Source organism: Pseudogymnoascus destructans (genome assembly GCF_001641265.1).
Source record: "Pseudogymnoascus destructans isolate 20631-21 unplaced genomic scaffold scaffold_20, whole genome shotgun sequence".
Taxonomy (NCBI): domain Eukaryota; kingdom Fungi; phylum Ascomycota; class Leotiomycetes; order Thelebolales; family Thelebolaceae; genus Pseudogymnoascus; species Pseudogymnoascus destructans.
The window spans coordinates 445,467-458,186 of record NW_020167539.1 but is presented as its reverse complement, the minus strand read 5'-3'; the positions used below and the strand labels follow the sequence as shown (position 1 = coordinate 458,186).

At 46.4% G+C, this 12,720-nt stretch overlaps 2 protein-coding genes across 2 annotated transcripts; both read left to right on the top strand.

The window, feature by feature from the left end:
• Positions 1-192: 192 nt before the first annotated feature.
• On the top strand, positions 193-501 carry VC83_07453 (uncharacterized protein; the record flags this gene model as incomplete). Its single annotated transcript, XM_024471023.1, has 1 exon — positions 193-501. One exon carries the CDS (start codon positions 193-195, stop codon positions 499-501), a length of 309 nt encoding a protein of 102 aa, XP_024321407.1.
• A 4,616-nt stretch (positions 502-5,117) lies between these two features.
• VC83_07452 (uncharacterized protein) lies at positions 5,118-7,676 on the top strand (the record flags this gene model as incomplete). The annotated part of the gene is made up of 1 exon (XM_024471022.1): positions 5,118-7,676. The coding sequence occupies one exon, from the start codon at positions 5,118-5,120 to the stop codon at positions 7,674-7,676; it is 2,559 nt and encodes an 852-aa protein (XP_024321446.1).
• Positions 7,677-12,720: the final 5,044 nt, after the last annotated feature.

The window sequence follows — 12,720 nt, the reverse complement described above, 5'->3', positions numbered from 1 at the left end:
GCCAGGTGTGTGGCATGAGCGCGTGCCAGACGACTCAATAGGAACAGTGAGTGCTGCGCCCCCGGGTCTTCCCTTCTTTGGGGATTTGAAGGACTGCCTCGGTGGAGAGGGAGCGTACGCGAACCTGCCGGACTATGCCAATCGATCCTGCTCGATGACGGGGTACTGCTCAGGAGCGAGACGGCTGCCTTGATGTTCCAGCCACAGCTGCCGACGGATGAGGCGAGGGCGGGTCTCAGGAAGGCCATGGAAGATCCGAGCTGGGCCGTTGGCGACTTTTCTGGTCCCAATGAGTATGACTGGGGATTTGGTGGCATTCTTGTCGCGGGAGATAATCATCTTATACGCAACCGAGGATGCTTGATCTGGTCTGGCGCGGCTAATATATTCTGGGTAGGTTCACTTCTCCTCGAAGGCAGTTTATTATTGATCGCACAGCTGGACTGTGTGGTCTTTGGGGGACGCGGGTTATGCTCCTGCAAAGTGATGAATGATGGATAGATAGGAGTATATATTTAACATGAGATATGCCAAGTATAACATACCTGATCTAGATGTTACTTTACCGCATTAAAGGACTTTATATAATACCAAAACCATAGATCATTTATAGAAGTGAGCAATTGAAGCAACATAGACTAGCGGTTTTTGATAGCGCGAACCTCTCATTTGCACCGTGGTTGAGAAGCACTATCCCTACGTCTTTCTAATTGGCTTCTGTATGCTAAGAAAACCGCCGACAGGATACCATGTGCGTTGGCTAGAATCCGTTGCCTCGTCCTTCGGGAAGATTGCGGCTATTCTGGGCCAATCGTCAACTTTGTATGGTGGTCCTACCAGGACCGAATCGTTGCACATTAATCGATGCGAAAAAGGCGACAAATTTTCCTGGATCTAGCAACATGGGCTGAGGTTATGGGGTTAATTGGACTAACGCATTTCTGTTGTATAATTATCTGTGCGTGGGGATACCCAGCCAATTTGGGTGGGTTTCCCCAACTAAGCAGAAGCATCGCTTTGGAATGCAGAGAGTAGACAGTCGGAATTAGGGGCTTCCACAGGTAACACAGTCGTGATCGTAGAGTACGGAGGTGTTGTTCATAAGTTTTGTGAGTGGGTCGGGCTAGGGCCCCCTGCGTAGGCTGGTTTGGCAATTCTGGCCAAAGTACCGATTCTCACGCGTCACGAACACTTGAGTGTGAGAGCAATCAATTCTGTAGAATAATGAGTAGAGTAGATACCTAAACCCCTATATAAAACTATACTATAAGCCTAGTACTCTGTGTGCATACCATTTGCAGCAATTACTGCTGCCATACGTGTAGGCATACTATTAAGGAGAGCATTAAGCTCAGCTTCTCCAACTTGCTCCCATGCTTCCTTAACAGCTACACGGAGCTGGTCGTAGGACATATGTTCTGGATGATTATCTTGTAGATAATTCTTCATAATATGCCACACCCGTTCAATTGGGTTGAGATCTGGTGAATACGGGGGCCATTCTATAGGGCAAATACCACGGGATCTCAACTCTTCATATGTTGCACCTGCTCTATGACCTGGAGCTCCATCTTGCATCAATGTAAGGCCTGGGTATAGGCGTAGCCAGCCGTGGATTAGAGGGACAGTATGAGCCATATAGGACTCAGCTCCTATTTTCCCATATTCCTTCTCCCAAAATAGTATAGGACCCTTTCCAAGACCACCTGAGAAGCAGCCCCAGAACATCCAACCTCTAGGGATTGTTAGTAAATCCTATAGTAAATAGGAGTCTCTTACCTTCTCCGTTGTACTCTATCTACAACACATGTATCATCCCACATTTCCCCTGCTTTTCGAGTAACCCATGTACGAGTATGGCGGCCTCCCGTTACCCACGTCTCGTCAGTCCAAAGTATCCTATTCCAATCATTCCGTACCCAATCCTTATGTTCAATAGCCCATGAAAGTCGCTTTTGTCGATTTGTCTCTGAGATAATAGGCTTCCGCATAGCAATCCCTTAATAATTATTAGTCTATATAGTAGTAAAGTAGAGAGGGATACTTACGTCGATTATAGCCTCTCACAGACAGAGCGCGGGTTAGGACAAGCCGTGAGCATGGAATATTAAGAATGCGTATTATATTTGTATATGGCATACGCCTATTCGTGCGAGATGAGGCTATAAACTCAATAACCTCTTGAACTTGCTCATCGGATAGGATAAGTGGCCTACCCGAACGCTTCTTCGGAGTTGGAGGGCCCTGGCAAGCATACCAAGCCTGCCGTTCCGTGCAGCCAATATAGGCTGCAATTTTTTGGAACTCCCAATCTAGGGAGCGTAGTAGTGCGCAACGAAGCCGCTCATCGCGAGTAAGATGAGGCATTGTAGTTATTGAAAGAGTATGAATTTCCTACATATAAAATACAATAGTAGGAATTTTGACGCGTTAAAAAGGTACAAACAAGCCTACGCATACCCATGCTCCAACCCATGCCCAACCCCCGGTCATCTCATGACCCACTCACAAAACTTATGAACAACACCTCCATATATAGGACAATTGAATTAAGGGCAAAAGTTTTATATACCCGGTAAGTTCATAAATAAGAGTTTTATATACCCTGTAAGTTCATAAATAAGTTTTATATACCATGGTGATTCTTACTAAGCAGGAAACCACTCAACGCGCTCGGCGCGTTGCCTCCCTCCCTCGCGTTGCCTCCCTCGCCATTGCTCCCCCTCGCCGTCGCCATCCTCGCTGTCCCAGCTGACTCGCTAGCCGCTGCCCTCACTGAGGCACTCGACGACTCTTCGGAAGCCCTCGTCACGAGGCATCGGAAGTCCTGAGCTCGGCTCAGGCCCACGAGGATGGCTTCTCTTGGCGAGCTGACCTATGAACGGTCAGCTCTACCTCGACCTAGACGCCTGGTTGAGAGCCCTTGACGACTGGGCCGAATGAGGCTGTCGAAAGGAGCGACAGCGAGGGGGCGACGGCGAGGGTACGGAGGGCTACGGGGGGGGGGGGGAATTGGGGGGTTTTTACTGGTCGCAGGGGGTTTCATATTATGTAGGGTATATAAAACTTATCACGTCAAATGCAGGGTATATAAAACTTTTGCCCTTAATTCAATTGTCCTATATATGGAGGTGTTGTTCATAAGTTTTGTGAGTGGGTCATGAGATGACCGGGGGTTGGGCATGGGTTGGAGCATGGGTATGCGTAGGCTTGTTTGTACCTTTTTAACGCGTCAAAATTCCTACTATTGTATTTTATATGTAGGAAATTCATACTCTTTCAATAACTACAATGCCTCATCTTACTCGCGATGAGCGGCTTCGTTGCGCACTACTACGCTCCCTAGATTGGGAGTTCCAAAAAATTGCAGCCTATATTGGCTGCACGGAACGGCAGGCTTGGTATGCTTGCCAGGGCCCTCCAACTCCGAAGAAGCGTTCGGGTAGGCCACTTATCCTATCCGATGAGCAAGTTCAAGAGGTTATTGAGTTTATAGCCTCATCTCGCACGAATAGGCGTATGCCATATACAAATATAATACGCATTCTTAATATTCCATGCTCACGGCTTGTCCTAACCCGCGCTCTGTCTGTGAGAGGCTATAATCGACGTAAGTATCCCTCTCTACTTTACTACTATATAGACTAATAATTATTAAGGGATTGCTATGCGGAAGCCTATTATCTCAGAGACAAATCGACAAAAGCGACTTTCATGGGCTATTGAACATAAGGATTGGGTACGGAATGATTGGAATAGGATACTTTGGACTGACGAGACGTGGGTAACGGGAGGCCGCCATACTCGTACATGGGTTACTCGAAAAGCAGGGGAAATGTGGGATGATACATGTGTTGTAGATAGAGTACAACGGAGAAGGTAAGAGACTCCTATTTACTATAGGATTTACTAACAATCCCTAGAGGTTGGATGTTCTGGGGCTGCTTCTCAGGTGGTCTTGGAAAGGGTCCTATACTATTTTGGGAGAAGGAATATGGGAAAATAGGAGCTGAGTCCTATATGGCTCATACTGTCCCTCTAATCCACGGCTGGCTACGCCTATACCCAGGCCTTACATTGATGCAAGATGGAGCTCCAGGTCATAGAGCAGGTGCAACATATGAAGAGTTGAGATCCCGTGGTATTTGCCCTATAGAATGGCCCCCGTATTCACCAGATCTCAACCCAATTGAACGGGTGTGGCATATTATGAAGAATTATCTACAAGATAATCATCCAGAACATATGTCCTACGACCAGCTCCGTGTAGCTGTTAAGGAAGCATGGGAGCAAGTTGGAGAAGCTGAGCTTAATGCTCTCCTTAATAGTATGCCTACACGTATGGCAGCAGTAATTGCTGTAAATGGTATGCACACAGAGTACTAGGCTTATAGTATAGTTTTATATAGGGGTTTAGGTATCTACTCTACTCATTATTCTACAGAATTGATTGCTCTCACACTCAAGTGTTCGTGACGCGTGAGAATCGGTACTTTGGCCAGAATTGCCAAACCAGCCTACGCAGGGGGCCCTAGCCCGACCCACTCACAAAACTTATGAACAACACCTCCGTACTGGCCCCTAAAAGCTTAGCTCAGGCCTGAGGCCTGGTTGAGCTGGGCGATCCGCCCGTCTCAAACACCGAGCTGGCGCTGATCCTTACGCCCAGCTTCTATGAAGCTGGTGCTAATCCTACGCGTAGTTTATACGAGACTGATGCCGATCCTACACTCAGTTTTCCCTGGCACCAGTCAGCCGTACGCCGAGTAGTGATTATCATATTTAGCAATACCAAATAGCGTTCGCCGAGCCCACGCCACGGTGTCCATAAGACGTTAGCGTTAATATCCCGCCAAGGCGGCCGTCCGCCTTTGGCTATGTTGTTTGAGAACCAACAACATGGAACTAAATCGATCTTTTAAGTTACCAGAAACTCCTGGATTATGTGGGTAGAGTGAGTCATATGGCAAATACCTTGTCGTCCATATTCAGGTTATAAATACAAGCGTAATTTCCTGTTACGCTCCTCTCATTCTTACGAAGGTAATGTTCAAAATAACCTCCGTACTCCGTACAGCTAGCAACCACTTCTCAAATCAATTCGTTCCACTACAGTCATGGCATCCACAGACGTCATATCTCAGGTGCTTGACTCTATAACTTCTACAAAGTTGCAAGAGCTGTCAAAGTTGCGGGTCAACTTTGAACTTGGCAAAGCTGAGCTTCTGGAGTTGGTGGATGCTGAGGAGCAACAATCTAAGAGAGTATTATTACTCCTTGACAAGGGGGAGAAGCTGTGCACTCTAGAAGATCTCGGAGGGGATGTAGCCTTTAGTGTCGAGAGTATCCGATGCTTCATCAAGCAAGCCCAACATGATCCGTCGGTCTCCTTGGGGCTGCAAAAGGAATGGGAGGTGGATTTGCGCCGACGCCTTGATGTCAACTCTCTTCGTTTTGAGTACGCTGCAATGTATGGGAATCTCGTCACAGAATGGCTTGAGAACCCTCTAGTCAATAAGAACGATACGGAGAGTGCCTCGTACCAGGCAATGGGCCGCGCTGAGATGCACGAGCAACGTTCTACATGGGAATCCTACGTCTTTACGCCACTCGAAACTGATATTGTCGCAATAAATTCCTATCTCGACCAGCTCTTCACGTCATCGAAGTATATGGAAGAGCCTCTCAAGGTCCTGCGGGAATCGACTCGGACTTTTGAGAAATCTCTATCGTCAGGAACACAATTTGACGAGGAGACTTTGAAGTGGATCATCGGCGGCATATTAGGCAGCGACGGTATCACCGACGCCAAACGCACCGCGCTCACGGATTTCGCCAACAACAAAACAGTTCTCAAAGAGCTAGCCGATGTGTTGAATATGAGGATGCGCAACTTGGACACATGGAGTTGGGGTGTGGAAGGTACTCCCGTCGAGCAACGACGGCAACTCAATGGACGATACCGGTTTTATCACGACGAGGATCTTTTGCAAGCCATATTCCTGAGATACATAGGTTGTTCCTGGTCGGCCCATTTGAAGGCGGCATTGACAACGTTTACCAAATCCTCAAAAACATGGATACATCCACAGCCCGCCATGACCAAGGCTGAGATATCACAGTGGAGTGATTGCGGTCATTCACTACGCACAGCTGGCATCGGACAATCCGTTCAGAGTAAACGCGCAACGATCTGGAGAGACGACGTCTTTCTTGAGCAACTTCAGTCACGTGCTGACGAAACTCCTCACGCTTACAACGATGATAACAGCGACGATTGTTCAGATGTGGAAACAAAAAGCCCTCAAAAAACTATGCAAACGGTATTGAGGCTGCTTGAAACGGATATTATCATGAAAACTCGGCTCGGCGAAGATGTTACTGTTGTCCGCTCGGATTTCAAGTGGTTTGGGCCATCTCTTGCACACTCGTCCATGTTCACCGTACTTCGGTACTATGGCGTCAGTGATCGATGGATTGGATTCTTCAAAAGGGCCCTAGAGGCCCCAATGCAGCTTATCAATGATGGCCCTGACGCTCCAATTCAGATTCGTAAGAGAGGGACACCAATATCCGGCCCCTTAAGTGATGTGCTTGGCGAGAGCGTTCTGTTCTGCTTGGATTTCGATTTTAATCAGCGCACAAATGGCGCCTTTCTCTGGCGCTTACATGACGATATCTGGTTCTGGGGTGATAAGAGCACTTGCGAGACGGGCTGGAATGTTATGACTGAGTTCTCGGAGCTAATGGGTTTGGATTTCGCCGAAGATAAGACTGGCAGTGTTCAAATCGCTGCTCATGGTAGCCAGTTGACATCAACGAGCTCCGTGCTCCCTGCTGGGGATGTTGTGTGGGGATTCCTCAAACTTGACGCCGAATCCGGACGATTTGTAATCAACCAAAACCAAGTTGATAAACATATCAAGGAACTCAGTCTTCAGCTGAGATCCTGCAAGTGCGTCTTCGACTGGATTCAGGCTTGGAATATCTACGCGACTCGGTTCTTCACTACCAACTTTGGGCGCCCTGCAAATTGCTTTGGCCGCGCACATGTCGATGAGATATTGGAAACCTTCAAGAAGATCCAGAAACAGCTCTTTACCGACGAAGGCAACAGCGTTACCTCTGTTATCAAGAAGATGCTTTCTGATCGCTTCGGCATTCAGGATATTCCTGAAGGCTATATTTACTTTCCAAGTTCTCTTGGTGGCTTGGAAGTGCAAAACCCTTTCATCGGACCAAATCTGGTTCGCGAATCCCTGCCGTCTTCGCCACATATCTATATGGATGAGTTTTTCCGAAACGAGGTAGACGCTTACCAACATGCAAAAGAAACTTTCGAATCTACGCCAAAGTCTGGTCACGAATTGAAGGACAGTGTTGACTTCCTCACCTTTGAAGAATACACTCGCTACCGCGAATTTAAATCTTCGGAGCTTGCTCAGGCTTTTGACTTGTTAATGGAGGAGCCACAGCAACTTCATCTCGAGGACTTTGATGAAAACCCATGCCGATTTCTCCAGGACAATGCAGACCCTTATCGTTACTGGATCATGCAGTTGTATGCTGCAGAAATGGTTAGAAGGTTTGGCGGCCTAAATGTTGTTCAGCCAGGGTTGTTGCCTATGGGGATGGTTACTATGTTCAAGACGAGCCGGTTCCAATGGAGGGATTAAAATGACTCTTGGGTTTGACTACGCAGGGTAGTCAATAGTTTTCCAAAACTGCAGTTTAAACTGCAGTTTTCAGTTCAGTTCTAAAGTTTACAGTTCAGTTAATAGATTTCCTTATTCCGTTCAGTTCCGTTTTAGCTTACGAGAACTGTAGTTCTATAGTTTAAACTATAGTTTAAGACATGTCTCACTTTGCGTAAAGGACACAGTTGCCCTTAAATATTAAAGTGTTCTCTAGGAATTGAACTTCGTTTTACAGATCAATTCGTTTATAATGTCTTCTCAAGTGTCTTCTAATGTGTTATCTGATCTTGCGAGTGAGAATCTAAATGAAGATACACTTAATTTTCAACAGCTTCCACCTCATCAGCACCAGCTTCTCACAAACGCAAACGCAATACTTCTCGCAGGTCTTGGGTATGGGATCATTTACCTGATTCTGAAGGTGGACGAGATACAATTTGGACCAACAATACTGGAGAATCAATATGAGTTGTAAGCTATGCCCTAAAGCTTACAAAGAGTCTGCAGGCACACGGAATATCACGCAGCACCTTAAGACGCACAGTATAAAAATGTCAGTCTCTAGCTAGGCAAGCTACAATCCGCCATGCTTTCGAACGATGTCAGGAAACTTCCTACTCACGCTGGCACCTCGATTCTGATACCAACGGAGCTACATTAGACCCTAGAACGCTAGAGCAACTTGTTGTTCGTTGGATTACTTCTTGTAATGTCTTTTTCCGCATGGTAGAAAGAGAGGAATTCTGTACGATTTTGGAGTACATAAACCCTGATATTAACACTTGGCTACCATCTGCACATGCAAACATTCAAGGCTGGATACTCCGGGCCTTTTAGCAAGAGAAGGAACACGTCAAATTAGCCCTCTAGTCAGCAATCTCTTCTATCCATTTTACTCCCGACTTATGGACTTCACCAAATGCACATTCACTTCTCGGAATCGTCAGTTACTATACCAATGAGCAGGGAGCTCTCTAGAAATCGGTTCTAGCTATGAAAGAGCTTCATGGGGAGCACTCAGGCATGTCAGTAGTCTAGTCTAAATAGTCCAGACTGATAGTCCACCTAGACTATCAGTCCATCCGGAGTTCTGTCACAGAAGGACACCCAAGGAATACTATACCCTGTTGCCTTCTTCTCCAAGAAAATGGCACCTGCAGAATGCACCTACGAGATCTACGACAAGGAGCTTCTTGCGCTTATTAGGTGTTTTGAAGCATGGAGATGAGATTGAAGGCATAGCAATGCCAGTGCAAGTCCTATCGGATCATAAGAGCCTCGGGCCACCAGGAAAAAAATGAAGGGTTTTTAAGGTGTCATTAGATGCGCCTACTTCAAGCCTATTTCAACCTAAACAACATCAGAAAAATGTCTGACTATGCCTAATCGATGAGAAACAGCTCTGAAGCTTTCACACAAGCTGGTTCCGAAGCAACTTGTGTATTAGTCAAGCAGCGCTCTTGAACATCATGGATTTAACAGCATATGGATGGAGGTGCTAACACAGTTCTTAAAGTAGGCAATGATATCTATTGGCATTGTCTGCACTATTTGGCAAATACAAATACACTACTTGGTGGTTTATCCACCTATGAGTGAAGCGAGTAGGTGGCGGAAGCGAGTTGGGTATGCTAAAGCCTCTACAAGCCCATACAATCTCCTAGGTCACTACAAAATTTGACATTAAGTACGAAACTCTACGATGACACATATCGAAGCTGACATCTATAATGTGCAAGCCATATAGAGGACAAAACTGAGTATTGACACCTGCACAAGATGCTGCAATTTACCAATTTATACATGACTAACTCGAGCGTAGTATTCCTGCAAATCGGAGTATGCTACTACAAGCTGTCGAAGATCCTATTACATACAATATTACAATGACATCTAAAATGAGTAGGCAGACAGTAGAAGGGGTTGAGCATTAGCAAAGGAAAGCTGAATAGGTTTTTAGCTCTGTATCTATAACGATGTATGGTTATGCTATGCTACATCCCACTAAGCCAAAAATGTTACGGCATAGTAACGTGATGTCATGGTTACAGGACCAGGGCCTAGTAACGTGACGTGTGAGTCACAGGGGGCAAGCAGAGTAGGCTGCCATGTGACGGGGCTAATGGATAGTTGCAGAAACTAGTGGATATTGGATAGTTGAGCTATCCACAAACTATCCTAAATATCTAGCTATCCGCCAACTATTCAGATTACCCATAAGGCACGACGCCACTATATAAGTAGATAGTAGTTCCTTAGATAGGAGCTTCGTGCTCAACTCAATATAGTATTCTTTACAATACTGTAACGTGTTACTTGGAAAGCCTTTGTGTCTAATCCCCTGCCTCCTCTGTCAAGTCAACCTTACGCAAGAAACCTCTGTGTCTTCTATCATTTAGAAGTCAGCATTACACTTTGAGCACCACTTCTATGAGGTACCGGCTTACACACAAAGCAACATGGCTGGAGACGATACTGGATCAAACGTTGGATTGAAGGGGAAGGTTGCTACTGAACCTACCATCGAAGCCCCACAGGCTCACCCTTCGGACAAGTTGAAGATTGCATTCCCAGACACCTTTTATGGGGATCGCAAGAAGCTTAAGAGCTTCATCATCCAGACGGAGCTATGGATGGTGTTTAACGCAAACACTTCAACAAAGAAGTGGAACAGGTCCTATGGGCTGTGGCACTCTTTTGAGGACCAGCCTCAGAATGGATCTCTAACTACCTCGCTGACTACATGAACCATCAAACACCCGATGGAAAATGCAACACCTTAGCTAGCCAAGGAACGAAGGAAATTTTTGTATCCTGGAACAGATTCCTCAAAACGCTGAAGGCAAACTTCGATGAACGACGAAATGCAGTCAGGGCACTCCAGGCTCTCAAGCAGAGAGGGTCAGCAGTTGCATACACCGCTGAGTTTCAACAGCATGCAACTCTCACCAACTGGGGAGATGAGGCTATCTGTGACCAATTCTACGCAGGTCTGAAAGACCATGTGAAGGACGAAATCTCAAGGTCTGACAAACCAGATGACCTTAGAGAGATGATTGAATTGGCTCAGAAGATTGACAATCATCACTACGAACAGCAACTCGAGAAGAAAGGGGGACCACCTAGTCAACACTGGATTCAGAAGAGAAGACAAACAAAGAGTCATTGGCCCCAACCTATGGAACTCGACGCTACTTTCAAGCCTAATGGCAAACCCCACAATTCCAACAAGGAGTGACAGTTCCAAGAACGGCTCTGCTTCAACTGCAATAAGCCTGGGCACATAGCGCGAAACTGCAGACAGTCAAAGAAAGGGAATGGAGGACGAAAGTATGGCAAACAGCTTAATGCTACTTGGCAAGGTCAAGGCGGGTGCAACGCCCCGCGAGGACAGCTATGTGCCACGTTAAAAGGAAAAGAGAACTGGAGTATTACTACTCAGGATCTCGAGGAATTCCACTTGTCAAACAGAGAAGACAAGAACGACGACAAGGAGCTCACTAGCTCTCAAAAGCACTGGTTACAAGCATTTGAGAAGACAGCAAGTAAGACTCTCTTCAAGGAACAACTGCCAGGAGCAGTAAGAACCTTTAAGGAAGCCATGCTTCAGGAGATGGTTGATCAAAGAATTCCTGTGCCCAAGCCACCAATGAGCTGGCAGGACACTACACAAGACTGGGAGGTTGCAGTTCGCACAGTGAGGTGCCAACCAGAATACCCTCACCAGCAGGAAAGCATCCCAAGAGAAGAAAGGGGAACACGAGTGTTAGAAGCACACGAACGCCTACGCCGTGAAGCAGAACGAAGAAGAGAAAGGGTACCAGTTCTACGACCATTAGAATATGGTGAACATGATGGATTTTCCTCAGACGGTTATTCCTCAGACAATTCAAAAAACTAGGAGTCCTCAGCAGTAGGGCACTGGCGAGCGACACAAAGAGGCCTAGTAGAAACCAGCTATGTGCCACAATGGGCGGCATGCAGCTATATGTGGTTGCTAAGATACAACAGCAACACCTCTGAGCTATGATAGACTCAGGAGCAACGGGCAACTTTATGACAGAGAAAGTAGCAGACACATACAGTTTCAGGATGCAACTGAAGACCGACCCATACCCATTAATGGTTGTAGATGGAGAGCCCATCTCAACTAACAATGGAATGGTGACCCAAGACGGTCCCATTAGGAATGGTCATGCTACGCGGACACAAGGAAACGATACAGTTTGATATCGTGCACATGGACAATCATGCATGCATACTTGGTGTACCGTGGCTCAAGAAACACAACCCCCAGATCGACTGGCGGAATGAGAAAGTTGTGATGAGCCAATGCGCATGTGAACAACGAACGGACATGCCGCAAAAGGAGAAAACCTCCAAAGACCGGAAGGAGTTATGTGTGACCACCGAGTCTGATGACCTAGCCCAGGCATCCTCACTGAAGCAAATACCAGTGTAGTATAAGGAATACGAGCAGTTATTCCGGGAAGGCCCTAACGAAGAGGCACTTCCTAAGCACCAACCATGGGATCATGAGATACCTATCATGAAAGGAAAGAGTCCACCGTTCGGACCAATATATCAGATGTCAGCAGCAGAGCTAGACGTACTGAAGGAATACATTGATGAGAACCTCGCAAAATGGTTCATTCGACCATAGACATCACCAGCAGGAAGTCCAATACTATTTGTGCCAAAGAAGGACAAGAAGCTAAGACTCTGCGTGGACTATCGAGGAACGAATAATGTCACTATCAAAGATAGATATGCTTTACCTTTGATAAACGAACTAGACGACTAGTTCCAGGGAGCCAAGATATTTACCAAGCTGGACCTCAGAGGCGCCTATAATCTGATTCGAATCAAGAAAGGAGATGAGTGGAAAACAGCATTCCGCACCCGCTATGGCTTGTTCGAATACTTGGTTATGCCCTTTGGTCTAACAAACGCACCAGCATCCATGCAGAGGCTCATGAATGCAGCTCTCCATGAATATTTGGATGTGTTTGTTATCGTCTAC